The sequence below is a fragment of the Ammospiza nelsoni genome, chromosome 2 (assembly GCF_027579445.1).
Source record: "Ammospiza nelsoni isolate bAmmNel1 chromosome 2, bAmmNel1.pri, whole genome shotgun sequence".
Classification (NCBI taxonomy): Eukaryota; Metazoa; Chordata; class Aves; order Passeriformes; family Passerellidae; genus Ammospiza; species Ammospiza nelsoni.
The window spans coordinates 105,444,505-105,460,028 of NC_080634.1; the positions used below are offsets into that span (position 1 = coordinate 105,444,505).

At 38.4% G+C, this 15,524-nt stretch overlaps 1 protein-coding gene across 1 annotated transcript in view; it reads left to right on the forward strand.

The window, feature by feature from the left end:
• Nucleotides 1-1,744: 1,744 nt before the first annotated feature.
• Nucleotides 1,745-15,524, forward strand: part of PHEX (phosphate regulating endopeptidase X-linked) — a 98,694-nt gene continuing 84,914 nt past the window's right edge. The window contains exons 1-3 of the mRNA XM_059466715.1: nucleotides 1,745-2,236; nucleotides 6,309-6,377; nucleotides 7,549-7,710. Of these exons, the coding sequence (XP_059322698.1) occupies nucleotides 2,125-2,236; nucleotides 6,309-6,377; nucleotides 7,549-7,710 (343 nt within the window). The 5' untranslated portion in view covers nucleotides 1,745-2,124. The remainder of the gene's footprint in view (nucleotides 2,237-6,308; nucleotides 6,378-7,548; nucleotides 7,711-15,524) is intronic.

Consider the following 15,524-nt stretch of genomic DNA (forward strand, 5'->3'; position numbering starts at 1 on the left):
AATTGATGAAAGCGAAATCCTGCTAGTGAAACACTGAAAGAGCATGATGGTCAGTACATACAAGTACTTCTCAAAGGGGAAGAAAATGAAATTTAAAAATTCTGGGGGAATTGAGTAAGCATATGATAATTCAGTGTTGGTTGGGGGGACATAAAGCTGACGATATGAATAGGTCTAATATCTCAGTATTTGTAGTGTTGGGGTTCAGTAGAAAAAGCAACAGCAGGTCAGGTAACCAACAGCAAATAGTTGTCAAAAGGTCCTTCTGAGGTTTACTCAGTGTTCAGGTCATGGATACAGTGGATTAGGTGTTGAGATCACATGGTGTCCATGCATTTTCTGTAAAAACCCTGCCCTTTTGGCAGCCCCTTTGAGATCATAGTGATTTCTGATATGGGGACTAAATTGCACCAATGTCACACAAATACCTTCCCAGACCTGTGCTGGTAACAGTCTTGTGCTGAGTATTTTTTATAACCAGATATCTGCTCACACCCATGGAGTCATTCACACATGACTGGGAATTTCTATGGTGGGAGACATGTGGTCCTCCTGGTTCAGCAGCATCATTTCCCTCTCTTGCCTCAGCTGATGGATGTTAAAATATGGGTTATATGTGGGACAATAGGCAGGTGAAAAGGAGCAAATGTCTTTTTCCTGTTCTGCATCAAGCAGGGAATGCCCTCTTGGAACTTCCTGGTGAAGAGGGACAGGGCATTTTGTTTGCAGGGCACCAACAAGGCAGTAGAGGGGGAAGAGAAGTTTGGATTTCAGGACCTTCAAACTCTAAGTCTTCTTCTAGGTAGAGTGGGCTTTCCCTTTAGGTTGATATGACATACAGGACAACTTGTGTGCAGGTACTCACATGGAAAAAGGTTTCAGTCTCCAGGCTGATAACTGCCATTACACACATTTTGTGACACGTGTATGTCTTTCTTCTCTCTCTACTTGTGCAACTTATTATCAGGATGGTTGGGGGCTGAGATAAGGACTTTTTAGTCCTCATGAAAGTAAGTAACTCAGTAACATAAACTGTTGAGAACATGAGCATGGTGCTGCCTCTCCCTGCATCCTTACGTTTAGTGTGAGAGTCCAGTGTGAGAAAGCAAGAGCTCCTCAAAGGGCTGAATGTCACACTCAGCTCAGAGAATTCGCCCTGAAATGGCTATTTTTTTACTTGATGAATGGAGAATGTTTGCTAAATTGAGGGGACTCCAAGTTTACTCCACTGAGAAATCTATATAAAAAAGATATTTTTTTAATCCCCTACCATCTTCAAGTGCCAAATAGATACTTTTCCACTAAGCTTATAGTAGTACTTGACTTGGAAGCATAGGATCATCTCTTAAAATGTGTTGTGTACCAGCAAGCACTGAAATATCTTGCCTAGAAAAAAACAGATCTAGCTTTTAAAGCAGAACTTTTCCGTAGGTTGGCTGATTATTGCTTTGTGCTGCTTGACTGTGATTTTTGGCACACAGTGTCACATACCAAATTCCCGAAATAAAATGCTACATGATATTCTAAGAGTTCTTAGGAAGCTTTAAAAAGGGATTTGTCTGCTGAGTGGGTACCTCTTCTGAAGCCAAATGATGCAGCAGCAATGGTTTGAAAGGAGAAAACTTTAGTCAGCAGATAATTAGTCTTTTTAAATAAGTGCAAGGGGAAAAAAAAAAAACCTTCCATCAGACTTGTGTTTGTAGAAGTTGTCAGCAATCCTGCTTTGATTGGAGAGGGTGTGCAGCCCTTTGAATAGTTAAAACATCTGTTCAGCGACGTTGTGAAATGCTCGTGTTGGGAACCCCTGATAAGGGGGACTGCTGAGCACTTGGCTCCTACAGGCAGCAAGGGCTGCACTAACTGTGGCCACTGCTTGCCTTTCCTCCTCCTGGGCAGAGCACAACATAGGACACAGCCACTATTTTCCATGTGATTTTGCTTTGAGAGGCAGAGAGCAGGAAGTGCCTAGGAAATGGTTCATGACAGAAACCTGGAGTTTTAAATAGGAGAGAAGAGGAGGAGGAGGAGAGCACATGGGCACAGTTTGTGAACATTTTAAACACTGACACAGCAGCAGGGGAAAACCAGACTTCTGAGAGAGCAAGCACCTCCCAAGCTGTCCTGATGGAAGGAGAGACAGTCTCTGAGGCCAGGGGAGCAGGCAGCAAAGCCACTCGGATCGCCCTCGGTGTCTTTGTGAGCGGCACTGTCGTGCTTGGCACCGCTCTTTTCTTGGGTAAGTGAAAGCCTTGACACTAACCTGAGCACAACCTCCAGCCTGCCTGCTGGGTGCCCCTGTTTGTGTCTCGCAACGTCTTTCGGTGAAAATGTAAATATATTTTTCTTTCCCCTCTTTTTATATTTATCCTGGAGGGGATATGTGTCAGTAAAGGAGTTCTTGTTGTGGGAATGCTAGAGCTGGGGGATGCAATGGGAACTCATGTAACATTTTGAATGCCGAATTTAAATTTGGATACTCAGTTGAATGTGTTCTGACCAGACTTGGGTTCTTCCACAGGACAGAGAGAAGCAGGTGAGATTATGCTGGTTACGGATTCAGTGGTTGTGACTGATGTGGAATAATATTCTCTGTTTCCTGAAAATGAATCTGTGTAGTGCGTGCATTTTATGGAATCTTTTAGAGTTTTCCTTCATTTGGTTTTCATTTAGGGCTTGACTAAAACCCCTGTAGAAATCTTCAGTAGTGCATATGTGTGCACATATTTTAGATCTTTCTGTTCTTCTATGATGAATTGCAAAGTTGCCTTTACAAAAGTCATAAAAAGTGCATCTAGGATGAAATTGAAATATTTTTGTTAGATATATAAGCTGTAACTAGATGCAACTAAGAAGGAAATAGTTTTTCGTCTCCCAGATTTGGAATTAACTGTAGATTGGTTTTGTTAGCATAACTTGAAAGCATATGCGTACACTTTTGAAATTATGTGTAGAAGTATAAATATGCCCAGAAACTCCAAGCAAAGAGGAAACTGTGTTTTATCCTGTAAGAACTTTGCAGAGTTGGATCCTCTTTTGGAGTAATTCTGCCCAACTTTTTGTTTCTTTAGACCAACACAGATTTCCCCAGATTGGTGGAAATCTGGCCTCTAAGTGTATCTTTTTCTTTCATCCAATCCTTTATGATCTTGTTTGAAAGGTCTGCTTTGTTTGCAGTCACAAAACAATGTCAGGTTTTTCATAGAATATTTAAATCAACAGGCTCACTCTTGGTTAGAGCTCTTTTGCTCTTGAGCAATTTCTGCCACATTTGCAGGAAAACAACTCCTGTGTCAGTGATCCCATTCGAGTAAACTTTTTATAACCATGAGTGAGTTTGAATCTTCTAATTTCTAGATAAAAGAAAAAGTTTTTCCCTTAAAAAATGCAGTATAAACACCAGGGAGTAATAATGGAGAGACCTTATTTCTTTTTACCTTCACTAGATTTGTTTGTTTGTTGCTTAGAGCAACCACCACAGCTTCTCAGAGATAGAACTGCTTTATCCATAGCCAGGTGTGAAAATTCAGGCAAATATATTGATTCTTGCAGACAGTTTTCCAAGTGTGCCTGTGGCATGTTCTGTAGGCAGCAATTCAATATCAAAATTTTCATTGGCATAACTGCTAAGAAAATAAAAATGCTGGCCTTGGGACAGCCAAAATGCTTTTAGGATTTCTTTGGAAATGGTCTGAAATTTTCAACCTAAAGAACCAAGGGAAAAAAGTTAAATTGTTGTGGTTTAACATTTTTTCAATTAGATGTTTCCACACTTCATTGTGACATGGTTTTGTTTGTAAGTTTGAGCTAATTTTTTTTTTTAATGTTTTATTTAACTGTAGAAATGGACATCATTCTTTCTGTCCATATTAAACACTTCAGGCGCCTCAAGATGTTCTTTTTTCTTCAATTTTCATTTAGTCTGCAAAACTTATTGTTTCTGATACACCTGAAATTAATTTTCCAGCCTGAGGAGTGAAATGTAGCTTTCTCCTGCTCTCTTCTTCTCATAGTTCCTACAAGTCTAAGGAAGATGTGGGAGAATCAGATATTGTTATTTACTGTTCCTTGCTCGTGCTGGCTGTGATCTCTCTGTGACTCCAGTGGGGAGCATTGCTGGGGTCCTGCCCGTGGCACTCTGGTGGGAGTCCTGTGACAGGACAGGCGCCACCCCCTCCTTGGAGGAACCAGATTGCTCTCCAGTGTCCTTGGGTGAGAAGTCAGGCAGCTTTGAATCTCAATTTGAAAGCCTCTTCTACAGACTTGGTGGAACATTCACATTATTTCCATCTGTACATTTATATTATTTTCCTTTTCCCTTATAGATTTATTTTTTTAAACTCAGTTGTGGAGTGCATTTGCTTAACAATCTGGAAACAGGCTTATCAAGGAGGAAGCTAGGATGCTGAGGGTTATAACCATGACTCTTAAGTAATAATGTTGTGATTAGTTATCTTAACAATAAAGGCAAGAGAAAAAAACTGTGCAAAGTTTTTTCTGTCAAAATTAGCTGTTATTTAAAATGGAAATGTTACTACCAAAAATTTATTCTAATTATAAAATTGTAGGTGTCCCATTGAAATGGTATTTTGTATTTGTTTAGAAGTATCAAAAGCACAAGGGCTGCCTCAGATTAAGCATGAAATTATGTCTGGGCTTTTCCCTCCTTTCTCTGCTTTGTTGAGAAAAAAGTCTAGCAAGCATTCAAGACCTGGATGGATTCTAAAGGACTAAATTGTAATCAGGGAAAAAGGTGAGTTGGGAGGAGTGCAGCACTTAATTAAAAGGGACAGTATCTATTATTTGTAGTTCATCTTTGTAGTGGCTCAAAATCATATTCTGGAGATCTCCACTTCTCTATTTTCTCCTGGTTTTCAATATTCCAATTACAACCTTTGCATGCCTCAAAATCTTGTGTATTTCTTGGCTAATTGACAGAGGTGTTTGAGGTGTTGTGTTTCACTAAACCAATGAAAGCTGCGGAAAAGCTGTCCAGAAATAGTTTTACATTTCCATTTTTTGAGAAACTTGGATTGAAATCCAGCCATTTCTGCTATTAATTGCCATTAAAACTGTGAGACTGGAAGAGAGGAAAGAGCTTTTTATTCAATTCTAGCTTTAGGACATTTTGCAAAAAAATTTTCCTGGGCTGAAATGAAATTTCAAATTTTTCTATCACTTTAAAACAACATATAATTACAGCAGAAATTGCTTTAGAACTATCAACACTGTTAAAGCTATGGTACCATAATATATTCCATTGTTGTGTTTTTTCGTTCAGTGTTATTTGCTTTTTTTGTTTTTGTCATGGACTGTTATTAAGATAATGGGTATAATGAGACATTTCTTTATGCCTACTGAGCACATCTAGTGAGAGCTATTTCACCTATCCCTTGGGATTCTCCCTTCCTAAACGCAAGTATTAATTATCTGCATATTTGCTGCCTGAGAGCAGTGTCTGAAATTAGCAATTCCTGTGCTTAAATTTCAGTGGCAGTTGTAATACATGTATTTAAAAGATGAGCGAAATTAACTGACAATTTCATAGCTCTTCTCAGCAAGGCTTTGGGAAGCAAATGCAATTACAAAACTTACAAGACAATTCAGACAGAACCTGGGTTGTGCCCTATAAAGCACAGCTATCCTTGTGCCCATTGCAGTCTGCTCTGTTCCAGGCTGGAATGAGGAGACCCTGGGAGGGTCCTGTAGGTGCTGGGTTGTGCTGGGCAGGGCAGTGCTGCTGCAGGGCAGTGTGGGCAGCACAGCTCAGGGGAGCTCTGGAAGCGCTGCAGAGGGTGGGGAGGCTGCCCCGTGGTGCATTTCCAACCATGGAAGGTGCAGCCTGGTCCTGTGCAAGGCCTCTGCCCATGGCAGAGCATTGGAATTAGAGGGTCTTTAAGGTCCCTTCTGAGCCTAGCCATCCTGTTCTCCTGTATTTCCAAGCTCTGGAGGATGATAACAATGTGAATTGTTTGTATGTGGTGGTGCTCACTGTCAGGGAGTAGGGCTGAAGTGATGCTGCTCCAGGCACTGTGCACAGACAGCCCTTGCTCTGTGCTGCCTGTGAGCAAAGAGGGGCAAGCAGAAAGCAGCACTAGGAGGGGGAAGTTATTTGTACAAACTGCAGTATTTACATAATATATATTCTAAATATTTACTTAATATACATTCTAAGTGCTCTAAATCAGTGCAGTCAGAGAGGCACTGGGACCAGAGGCTGCACTGATATTGGAATGATTGAGTACACAACATTTGGCTGCAGCTGTCAAAATTCATTGCAAATGATCTCATTATGGTTTTCTATTTTGCAGTTAGCCAAGGTCTTATAAAGTTTCATCCGAAGCAACAGTACTGTTTGACTGCAGAATGCATTGAAGCTGGTAAGCAGCAATTTTATCTTCTCAATTATATCATGATTATAGTATGTTAATGAGATATTTGTACCATTTAGTTTTTTTCCCATTATACATTTTACTCAGAAAGCTCAGTTAATGAGGGAGAAAGAACGACAATCCCAAACTTTTTAGAAAGTCAGTCCTCAAGTTGCTTCTGTTTTGTTTATTTTGTACAATTAAAATTCACATTTTAATTTGGTCTAATTCTACTAGTCTAACTAGGTTGACTCAAAGTTTCCCAGAGGGGTTATTTTCTTTTTTTTAATAGGAAAAAAAATGTTGAGTGACTTTGAGTGACTAGACCTTCAGGAGATTTTGTTGCTTCCTCTCCAGTTATCAGAAAACTAGCAAGGGTATTGTTAAGCAGAGAGATGCTTTTGTACCAGATCTGGCACACATTTTATATGATTTTATATAAAAAGAGGGTAGATTCAGACTAGTTATCTGGAAGAAAATTTTTATGGTGAGGATGGTGAAACACTGGCACAAATCACTCATAGAAGTTGTGAATGCCCCATTCTGGAGGTGTTCAAGGTCAGATTGGATGGGACTGAGCAACTTGGTTTAGTTGATGATGTCCCTACTTTTTTAGAAGGTTGGAGTAGGTGACATTTAAGGGTTCCTTCTGAGCCAAACTATTCTATGGTTTTATGATTGTGTATTGAAAAGCTACTGAGTCTTGGACTTGTCAGACTGATCTCTCTCTTACCACCTCTCTTTCACTGACAATAGTAACTGGTAAGGAAGCAGTCACAAAATGGAGCTGAAAATGCTGACAATCTTTTTCAATGAATGGTAGATCAGAATTTGATTTGTTTTCTTGTGCAGTATTCAGCTAGAGGTAAACACTGCATGGTTACTGAAATGCTAATCACAATCTACTTAATATGTATACTACTAAATTCCTCAGGCAATTAATTCTATCATGACAACAATGGAGAGCCTGTCTTCAAGTGCCTGGCTCCAGCAGCTCATGTTCATGTAGTGCTAAGTTCAGTCATCATTGCTCTATGTCTCTCAAGAAGATTCATTGCAGATATTTTGTCTTTTTTGTTTGTTTGTTTCTCATTAATCATAATTTCTGGACTGTAGCCCTGCCTAATTCTCTATTTATAAAAAAGTGTTCCACAAAATCTATGTGGTATTTTTTTTACAGCTGCTAGCATCCTGAGCAAGATAAATCAATCTGTAGATCCATGTGAGAACTTCTATCGATTTGCATGTGATGGCTGGATAGATAATAACCCCATTCCTGAAGATATGTCCAACTATGGTGTTTATCCCTGGCTGCGACACAAAGTGGACCTCAAACTAAAGGGTAAATAGATAATTTCTAAAAGTACTTGGTTGGCTTGTCACTGTAACTTGCTAATTGGCTGAGTTTGAGAGGACCAAAAATCTCCACAGTTCTCATCACTGGAAAACACCCAACCGCCTGACTTGATGTTCTCTTTTAAGTATATTTTTCTTTTTTTAAAATTGAAAATTACATTGAGAGATAATGAATTTAACATAAACAGAATTTGGGAGGAAGAATAGAATTGCTGGGAATTCTGGTAATTCTACAAGTTAAGAATGGATGGATGAAATTATATTGATTATAAAACAAAAGGCAAAGACAAGGGGATTTAAATCTTTCCCCCTTGAAGTAGATGGTTAGACCGGAGTGTAGGAGCTTAGCACATGCAATTAAGAATGTCCCAAAATCAATCATCAGTCCAGGGCAGCAGGCTGTCTCTAACAGTGACCAACAGCAGGAAAGAATGCAATAAAGCCAAACCAGGGTGATATTTTCCAGTACAGCTAGCCCTCAGCAGAGGCAATTCTCAGGCTTCCGGAGATGGAGGTTGTTTGGGTATTGGGTTTCCTTCCCTCTGCCATTCAGGCTGCTGCTGAAGTACCTGAGCTATCATCAGTGAAACAGAAAGTTGCTTAAGAATGTGTTTCTGGAGGAAAAAATAGCTCCAGGGTGGAAATGTGTAGGAAGAAAGGTATTTTAATCTGCATGTGATTTGACTTTAGGCTATACTCTGCAGTGTGGCTACCTCGGCAGGAAGCCCTGCAGGCCAGCTGGGGGGAAAGGGTGATGATTATTGTTAGGTAGGAAAATCTTGCCAGATTCTTACAGTCTTGGCTAGAAGTGAGTCATTCAGAAAAAGGGAGACATGCAAGATTTAATATTGTTGGTGGTGTGCTTGAGCTTTGCCCACCTTGAGTACATAATTGACATAAGAATCCTGCTTGAGCTCACCACAGAACAGAGGCCAGTTTTAGAATTTCATGATTAAATACAGCATTTGTTTTTCTTTGTTTTGTGTAGGCACCAAAGCTCTTCTCCAATTGCTTTCTGCAGTCTTATTGTATCCAATTTTCACATCATTAAGTATATTAAAAGCTGCATTTGGGTTCAGAATATGAGTTTTGGTTTTCAGCACAGTACATGACCTCAAGACTTTTGTTTAAAGTCTGCTGAAGATGTCACAAGGAAAGGAAAAATAATGTTGCCAGAGCCTATTTTAAGTTATTCTTTGCATTCTAATTGTTCTGCTGCCAGAATTGGGCTATATTAGATAAGTGCACGTCCTGCATGAACCATAGCCACAAAGAGGCCAGTCTTAATTGAATATAGAGTAGCAAGCTGTCACTGTCATCCTTAATTTCCTCTTTTTGCATGTCCTAATCAAGGACATCATGCTAAGCCAGATTTTTATTTGGTTTTCTTTCTGCAGTTCCTTTAGAAGTTGCTAGTACATAGCTAGAAAAAATGCAAGACAAAGAAAGAAGCATCCAAGTTTTCATTAAGCATTTGCTTAATGAAAACTCTATATCAGATAAAGGGAGTTTATACAGATTTATTTAATAAGAGGCCCTTGGCACAGACAGGGACAAAAATATGTGAAATGCTGGTTGGTGTACAGGAGTGTTTTTAAAATAAAACTTCCCATTTCTTCCTTAACTTTTAACTTCATAAACTTTCCAAAATATATTATTTGTAATTAATAAAAAGGAAAATAGAAGGCATTGGCAGCTGAAATAATATGCATAACTTCAGCCTCTAGGTATATTTGTGTTTTCTCTTGCATTATCTCAATATATTAGCTCAACACTGAGTTATTAATTTGTGTATGACCACAACCTTGCTAGCAGTTTTAACAAGAGGAAGAACTTCTGCACAGAGAAACAGTTATAGGGCTGAATAGACCTTGGAAGCAAATTTAATCTCTCCTTTCTCAAGAACTCTTAGCAGAACTTTGTACCACATGGTAAATATACCTGTTTGACATTCAGTAGATTAAAAAAACCTCAGTATTTAAAGACCTGGTCATTATGCAAGTTCTATGCTCTGAAATATTTGTCATATTAAAGAAAACTATTAATCTTAAAATGAAAACATGGCTTGGCAGAAAGACACATTTTTAATTTTTGATTTTCTTTGATGGTATGATAGAGATGGAGACATTTATTCAGGCTATATATTAAAAAATTATGTTAGTTAAAAGAAACTATTTAGACATCTAATCTGTTTTTGGTCCCTGAATGTTCCTGAGACTACTCCTGTTCCAGAGAAAAGGGATTTTGGGCAAAGACCTGTAACACATATTGCACAAGTGTATCTTCAGTATTCTGGAAACTTTTTTTTTTTGTTCGGGAGCAATTGCTACAGAAGAAGATCTTCCAGTAGATAATGAGTAGCAAGTGTAAAAATTAATTTTGTCTTACCAATGAAAGGTAGTTGTGGCTGTGTAATGTAATGTACTGAGCCCTGCATTAGGTGTTAGTGGGCTTGAGAACAAAGCGTTTTTTTTCTATTTCTTTTGGGTGTTTTTGTTTGTTTGTGGTTTCTTTGTTTGGTGGTTTTGTTTTGTTTGTTTTTTGTTTCTTTTAGTGTGTGTTTGCAATTTTCAGTTTTGTTTAGTTTTCTCTTTTTGTGTTTTTTTTTTTTTTTGGTGTGTTCTTGGCGCTTTTTTGAGACTCACAAGAGCAAACAGTTTTTCAGGTGTCAGCTTCAAAAAGGGTAGAACGTTTTCTGTATCAGTGAAGGTTTTTGGTGCCTTAATAGGGAATTCTAAAGAGGAAATGGTAGTAGGTCAATCCAAAATAGCTAAGGACTACTGGGTGGTAGATTTTTTTGTCTGCATATCTCTGGTTGATTAAAAGATCAGGATTAAAAATATTAATTTTGGGGTTCTTCTAGATATCCAAACCGTAATGTGATAGTTAAAAGTAGGGTTTTTTTAAGATTTGGGTTTATAGTGGGGTAGGAATATGTATATGTATATGATGCTCCCATGGGTTTCTCTGTCTGTCTTAAGATGCATTCAAGCTAAAATCATATCATCATATCCTCTTTAATTTCTTTTCCATATGTTGTTTGAGGGTACTTGGGTTTATTTTTCTGCGCTCAGAGGAATCCACAAACCACATGTGTAACTTGCTTTGATCTCCTGACTATACAAAATAAATAAAGTTCCAGCCTGGAGAAAGTAGTGGTAGGTCTTTCCTTGGATGTGACCTTCAGCAGGATTTCAGGCGTCATGGAGGAATGTAAAGGAGATAATCGTAGAGCCAAAAATACCTCAAAAGCAGAGGCCTGTGGTTTGGGTTATAATCCAAACCTAGGTAAGGGACATGTAATATTTAGGTTAAAATTGCTTATAGAACTATTCCTTATAGAACTTTTCTGGAGAGGACTGATATATGACTACTTCCCCATAACCATTCCTGGCTGGAGCCAGCCTTTCCTTTTCAGCTACACCACTTGTTAAAAAGTACCTCACTAAAGAGCTAACACTCCTGGTGCCCAAGACGCCTCTGATGAGGAAGTTCTTGGAGTTCTCCAAAATGGAAAGAATCATTTGGCTGTGGCCTGTGTTGTATGAACAGAAGCAATCTCAAACTGCAACAGCTCCAGCCTCATGTCAGGGCAAGATAGCAGTAACTCTAGGAGTTACTAAATGTTTTCCAAATACCATAATATTTCCTCCAAAGCTATTTGTGTTCCTGATGAACTTTTCCATCTTGATTTGATGACCTCCATTAAGGTTTTAGGAGGGCTTTTGTCTTGTCACTGAAAAGCAAGTGGCTTTTTGTGAACAGTTCAGAGCTGGAGGTCTGAGGCACATAATTCAGTGCTTATTACCTGTGGTGAATGTTGGTGGTGAACCCAGAAGCTTCTTTTCCTTTCTCTGAAGTACAATGGTATACAGCTGGCTTATTTTTTTCTTTCTGGGAGTGACCGTGCAGGAAGCAATAAATTAAAATATAAACAACAAAACAAACTCCACAAACATTCCTAAATCTCAGCACTGCAAAGGAGCTGATTTAAATTATGTGAATAATTTGTGAATATATCTTCCAGATCTTTTCAATTTAATTTATGACTGTGGAAACCAGTTTACAAATTGAGACTCCATACTGTTCCTGGTCCAGTGAGACACCTACTTCAGGCTGATTTGCTGTGCTAAGCTTTGTAGTGTGGCTGTTTTCTGAATGTCAGTCAGTTTAAAATGAGGAATTTCCAGTGTGGTAAACAGAAAGAAATGGAGGCCTTTTAGGAGAATATGGTGTGTGGGTTTCTAAAGAACATGAGACAGACAGCAAACAAAATATCTTGGCAGCGTAGGCAGCTTTTCCCAAGATAATCTGCAATGATTTCCTTTGGAAAAGAAATTGTTTATAAGTAAAACTGGTAAGTAAAAATATATCTTTGGAAATTTATGCTGTTTGACTATAGGATATCCTTTCAGACTGGTCCCAGGAGTTGGTGTTGAGCAGTTGTTTTTGCTGTTGAGTGGTTGCTGTCATGCACAGAGGCCCTGTGCCATGGGGCTCCTTTAGGGCTGGGTCTCTCACCATTCAATTGATGCTCAGCTGAGACCACTGGGATAGTCTGGATGTGTCCCATGAAATCTGTAATGCAGCTGCTGACACTCCTCCCCAGGTTTCCATTAGCTGACCTGTCTCTTTTAATTTGTTTCCTTCAAAGTTATTTGAGCTTTTTGAGCGCTGTCCCAAGTATGAGAAAGAATACCAGTAGCAATTAAAATAAAAGAGGATATTTATGGTTTTGCCTCCAATATATTGCTGGCTAACTGCTCTTGAATAACAAGAAGGCAGAAAAAATCAATAGCACTTCATGCTGTTTTGCTTGGTCTTTTCTGCAATAAATGGATCTCTTTTCAATGGTACAGACACTTATTCGGTGGTCCAAATCTTTACTATAGTGGCTTATTTGTAAGAAAATGTAAGAGAAAACATAAGTGGCACAAGTCAGGTTAATCTCTCCAGGCAAGAAGTTAGTAGCTTTTTGGTAAGTACCTAAGTCAAAAGTGGAGAAGCCAGGACTTTTTCCAGGCTTTGTGGCTGCTCAGAATGAAAATTGTTTGTAATGGGTGATTTTTGGGAAACCATGAGTACAGAGAGGAGACAATTTTGGTTCCTAAATGAGGTTTAAAGGCAGCACAGTGACTGAGCCGCAGGATTCCCACAGCAGCTGCCTGGTTTGGAGACAAGAATGGCATCCTCCTCTGAGCCCTCAGCTAGAACCAGAGCAGGGCATCCTGCTCGCTGCTGTTCCACATATGGCACATATTTCCCTTAAATTTACAGTGAACCTGGGGTTTGTATGATATGTGCCACTCATACTTGCAGATACTGAATTTCAAAATTTTTAATGGCTATGTTTGGGTGGGCAATTTTACAGAATCAGGACTGATGCCTTGGAAGGCCCAGCAATCCATGACATATGATTCTCCTTTTTGACCAAAAAATTTCCACAAGTACATGTTGAAAGTATTATTGTAATGAAGTAAATGTAATGCTGCCATTTAGTACGGAGCTCCACCTATATTGTAATGATTGGGAAATTTGCAATCTTCTGGTGTAAATGTGTTTTAAAGTCTTTTGCCTAACACTACAGTGACATGTGTTATCCCCTAAAGCATAATACTAGGAGGCCAGAAGGGCAGGGCAGGAAAGAGGGCAATTCTACTCAAATGAGTAAGATTTATTCTTGAAATTTAATTTATGAATAGAGGGTCTCACTTCCTTATAAAACAATATTTTGTTTGGTCACAGTTTGTGTACATTTATGTTGACTTTTGGAGGAACTCACATGATGGGCTTATCTTTTGATATACAAACTCAGAGAATTTACCAAATACTGAAACTGTAAACAAACAACATTTCTGTTTGGGAAATGTGCTGTGTGTTAGGGCACTGAGCAGCATTAGGAAGCATTTATGTAAGCACAGCTGTGTGAATGCTATTTCCATGAGAACTTCCATATTGCTAAAATGGATATTCAAGGAAAGAATTTGTGGGGGAATTTCTTTTCAGGGGGTGCGGGGGATCCCTAGAATGTCAGTACATTAGTTGGGTTTATTTGTCTAAATAGAGAATCCTTTAATGAAATTCGTATTTGGAAATATTTTTTTGTTCTACTTGGTTTATGTTCCTTGGGAACTAGAACCTATATGAATCGATTAATTATGAGATTGTCATGAATTCCTGTGGAAATACATATTCATAATAATTACATCCTCATGAGTGCAAAATTAATTCATAATGATTTAAATGTTCCATTGGAATATCATAAAAATTAATTATGAGGGGCTGTTATTTTTCAAGAGTCACTGCTCCATCCATGATGAGATGAATGCTGCCATCAAGAATTGGCTGATGGACAGTAATTGCATCAAATAAAAAAGATAGTTTCCTGAATTGATAACTGGTGTCTTGATCATGATTAAATACCTTTAAGAAAAACCAACAAAATAAAACCCCAAACCGAAAAAAAAACCCTAACCAACTCCCTAAAAACCAAAAAAATGAAAAAAATAGCAAAGAAACTAAATTCCCCCCACCAACCAACCACCAAGCCATCCTCTCCCCTCAGCTCACAAAATAAAACCAAGGGGAGGAGGGAGACACAGTTTATCAGAGCAAGGCAGACCGAGATTAAGGCATTACCTCCACAGGGGCCATTCTGAGGAATGAACTTATGGAACTGCAGAAAACACTGGTAGATTTATTAAAGAAGAAAACAAAAACAAACTAGTTACTGGTTTAATAATAGGGAAACTTTTATATTTAATATCTAAGGCATATCTGAGGCCTGTGAGCCAACACAAGGCCTTTCAAAAGTGACTAATGGCCCCGTCCATTGACATCCTGGGTGGTTCTGCCTTCCAAAGTGGGAATATACAATACAGCAGGTGTGGACAATCTGAGAGGAGGCTAGTGCTCTGCATTGTTTCATATTTCTCTGTGAACAAGGGGTTTGCCATTATTAAATTTGCATTGACTGATTATTTCAATCACTTATGCACACCAGTAAGATGATTCTGGTTCTGGTGATCTGATTATTAACAATGGGGAACTGAGAGTAGAAATGTAAGAAAGTAGTGGAAGGCTGGTTAAGAAGGGAATGCAAAAGACATGAAAGTGGAAATAAGGTGTGCTTTGGAAAAATTTAAAAACTCTTTTAAAAGCACCAGAAAGGTGTATTGATTTGCTATCTTATTTTATTTTAGACACTCAAAGCAAAAGGCTTTAATTAGGCAAGGGTAGTTGTAACCATATGGAGAAAGATTTTTTTGCAAGCCTTTGATGCTAGTTTGTTCTCCCATATATATATTTAGCAAACAGTACAGAAATATGGACTATAATTAATCAAAAACTCAAAACAGGTATTTATAAAATGCAAGGAAATATACTTTGTACTGCATTAGGCTTGGATACTTCTCTTCCTGTGCTCTGAAACTGAGAATTCTTTACAGCCACCAACGCACAGAGAAAAGGAAGAAAAGGCTTAATGTCAGTAACAATTTAGCAATTATTTAATTTATTTATGGTGGTGAGAAATTTTTTCATCACTTTTCATGCTTGTTTATTTGTGAGTGAGTAAAAATTTTATCTTTAGACTGTGTATTTTAATATTTTGGACTTTTGGAAACAAATTTTTATTGAAAACCAATTATTTGCAGTTCACTTCTGATAAAGTGTCTGGTGGGGGAAAGGACTCCAGACTTCACATGTCAGACTGTACACAAAATATGTGAACTAGAAAGAAGCAATGCAGAGCAATTAGCAGAATCAGTAGTTTACAAAAAAGGAAATAAATTTATATTA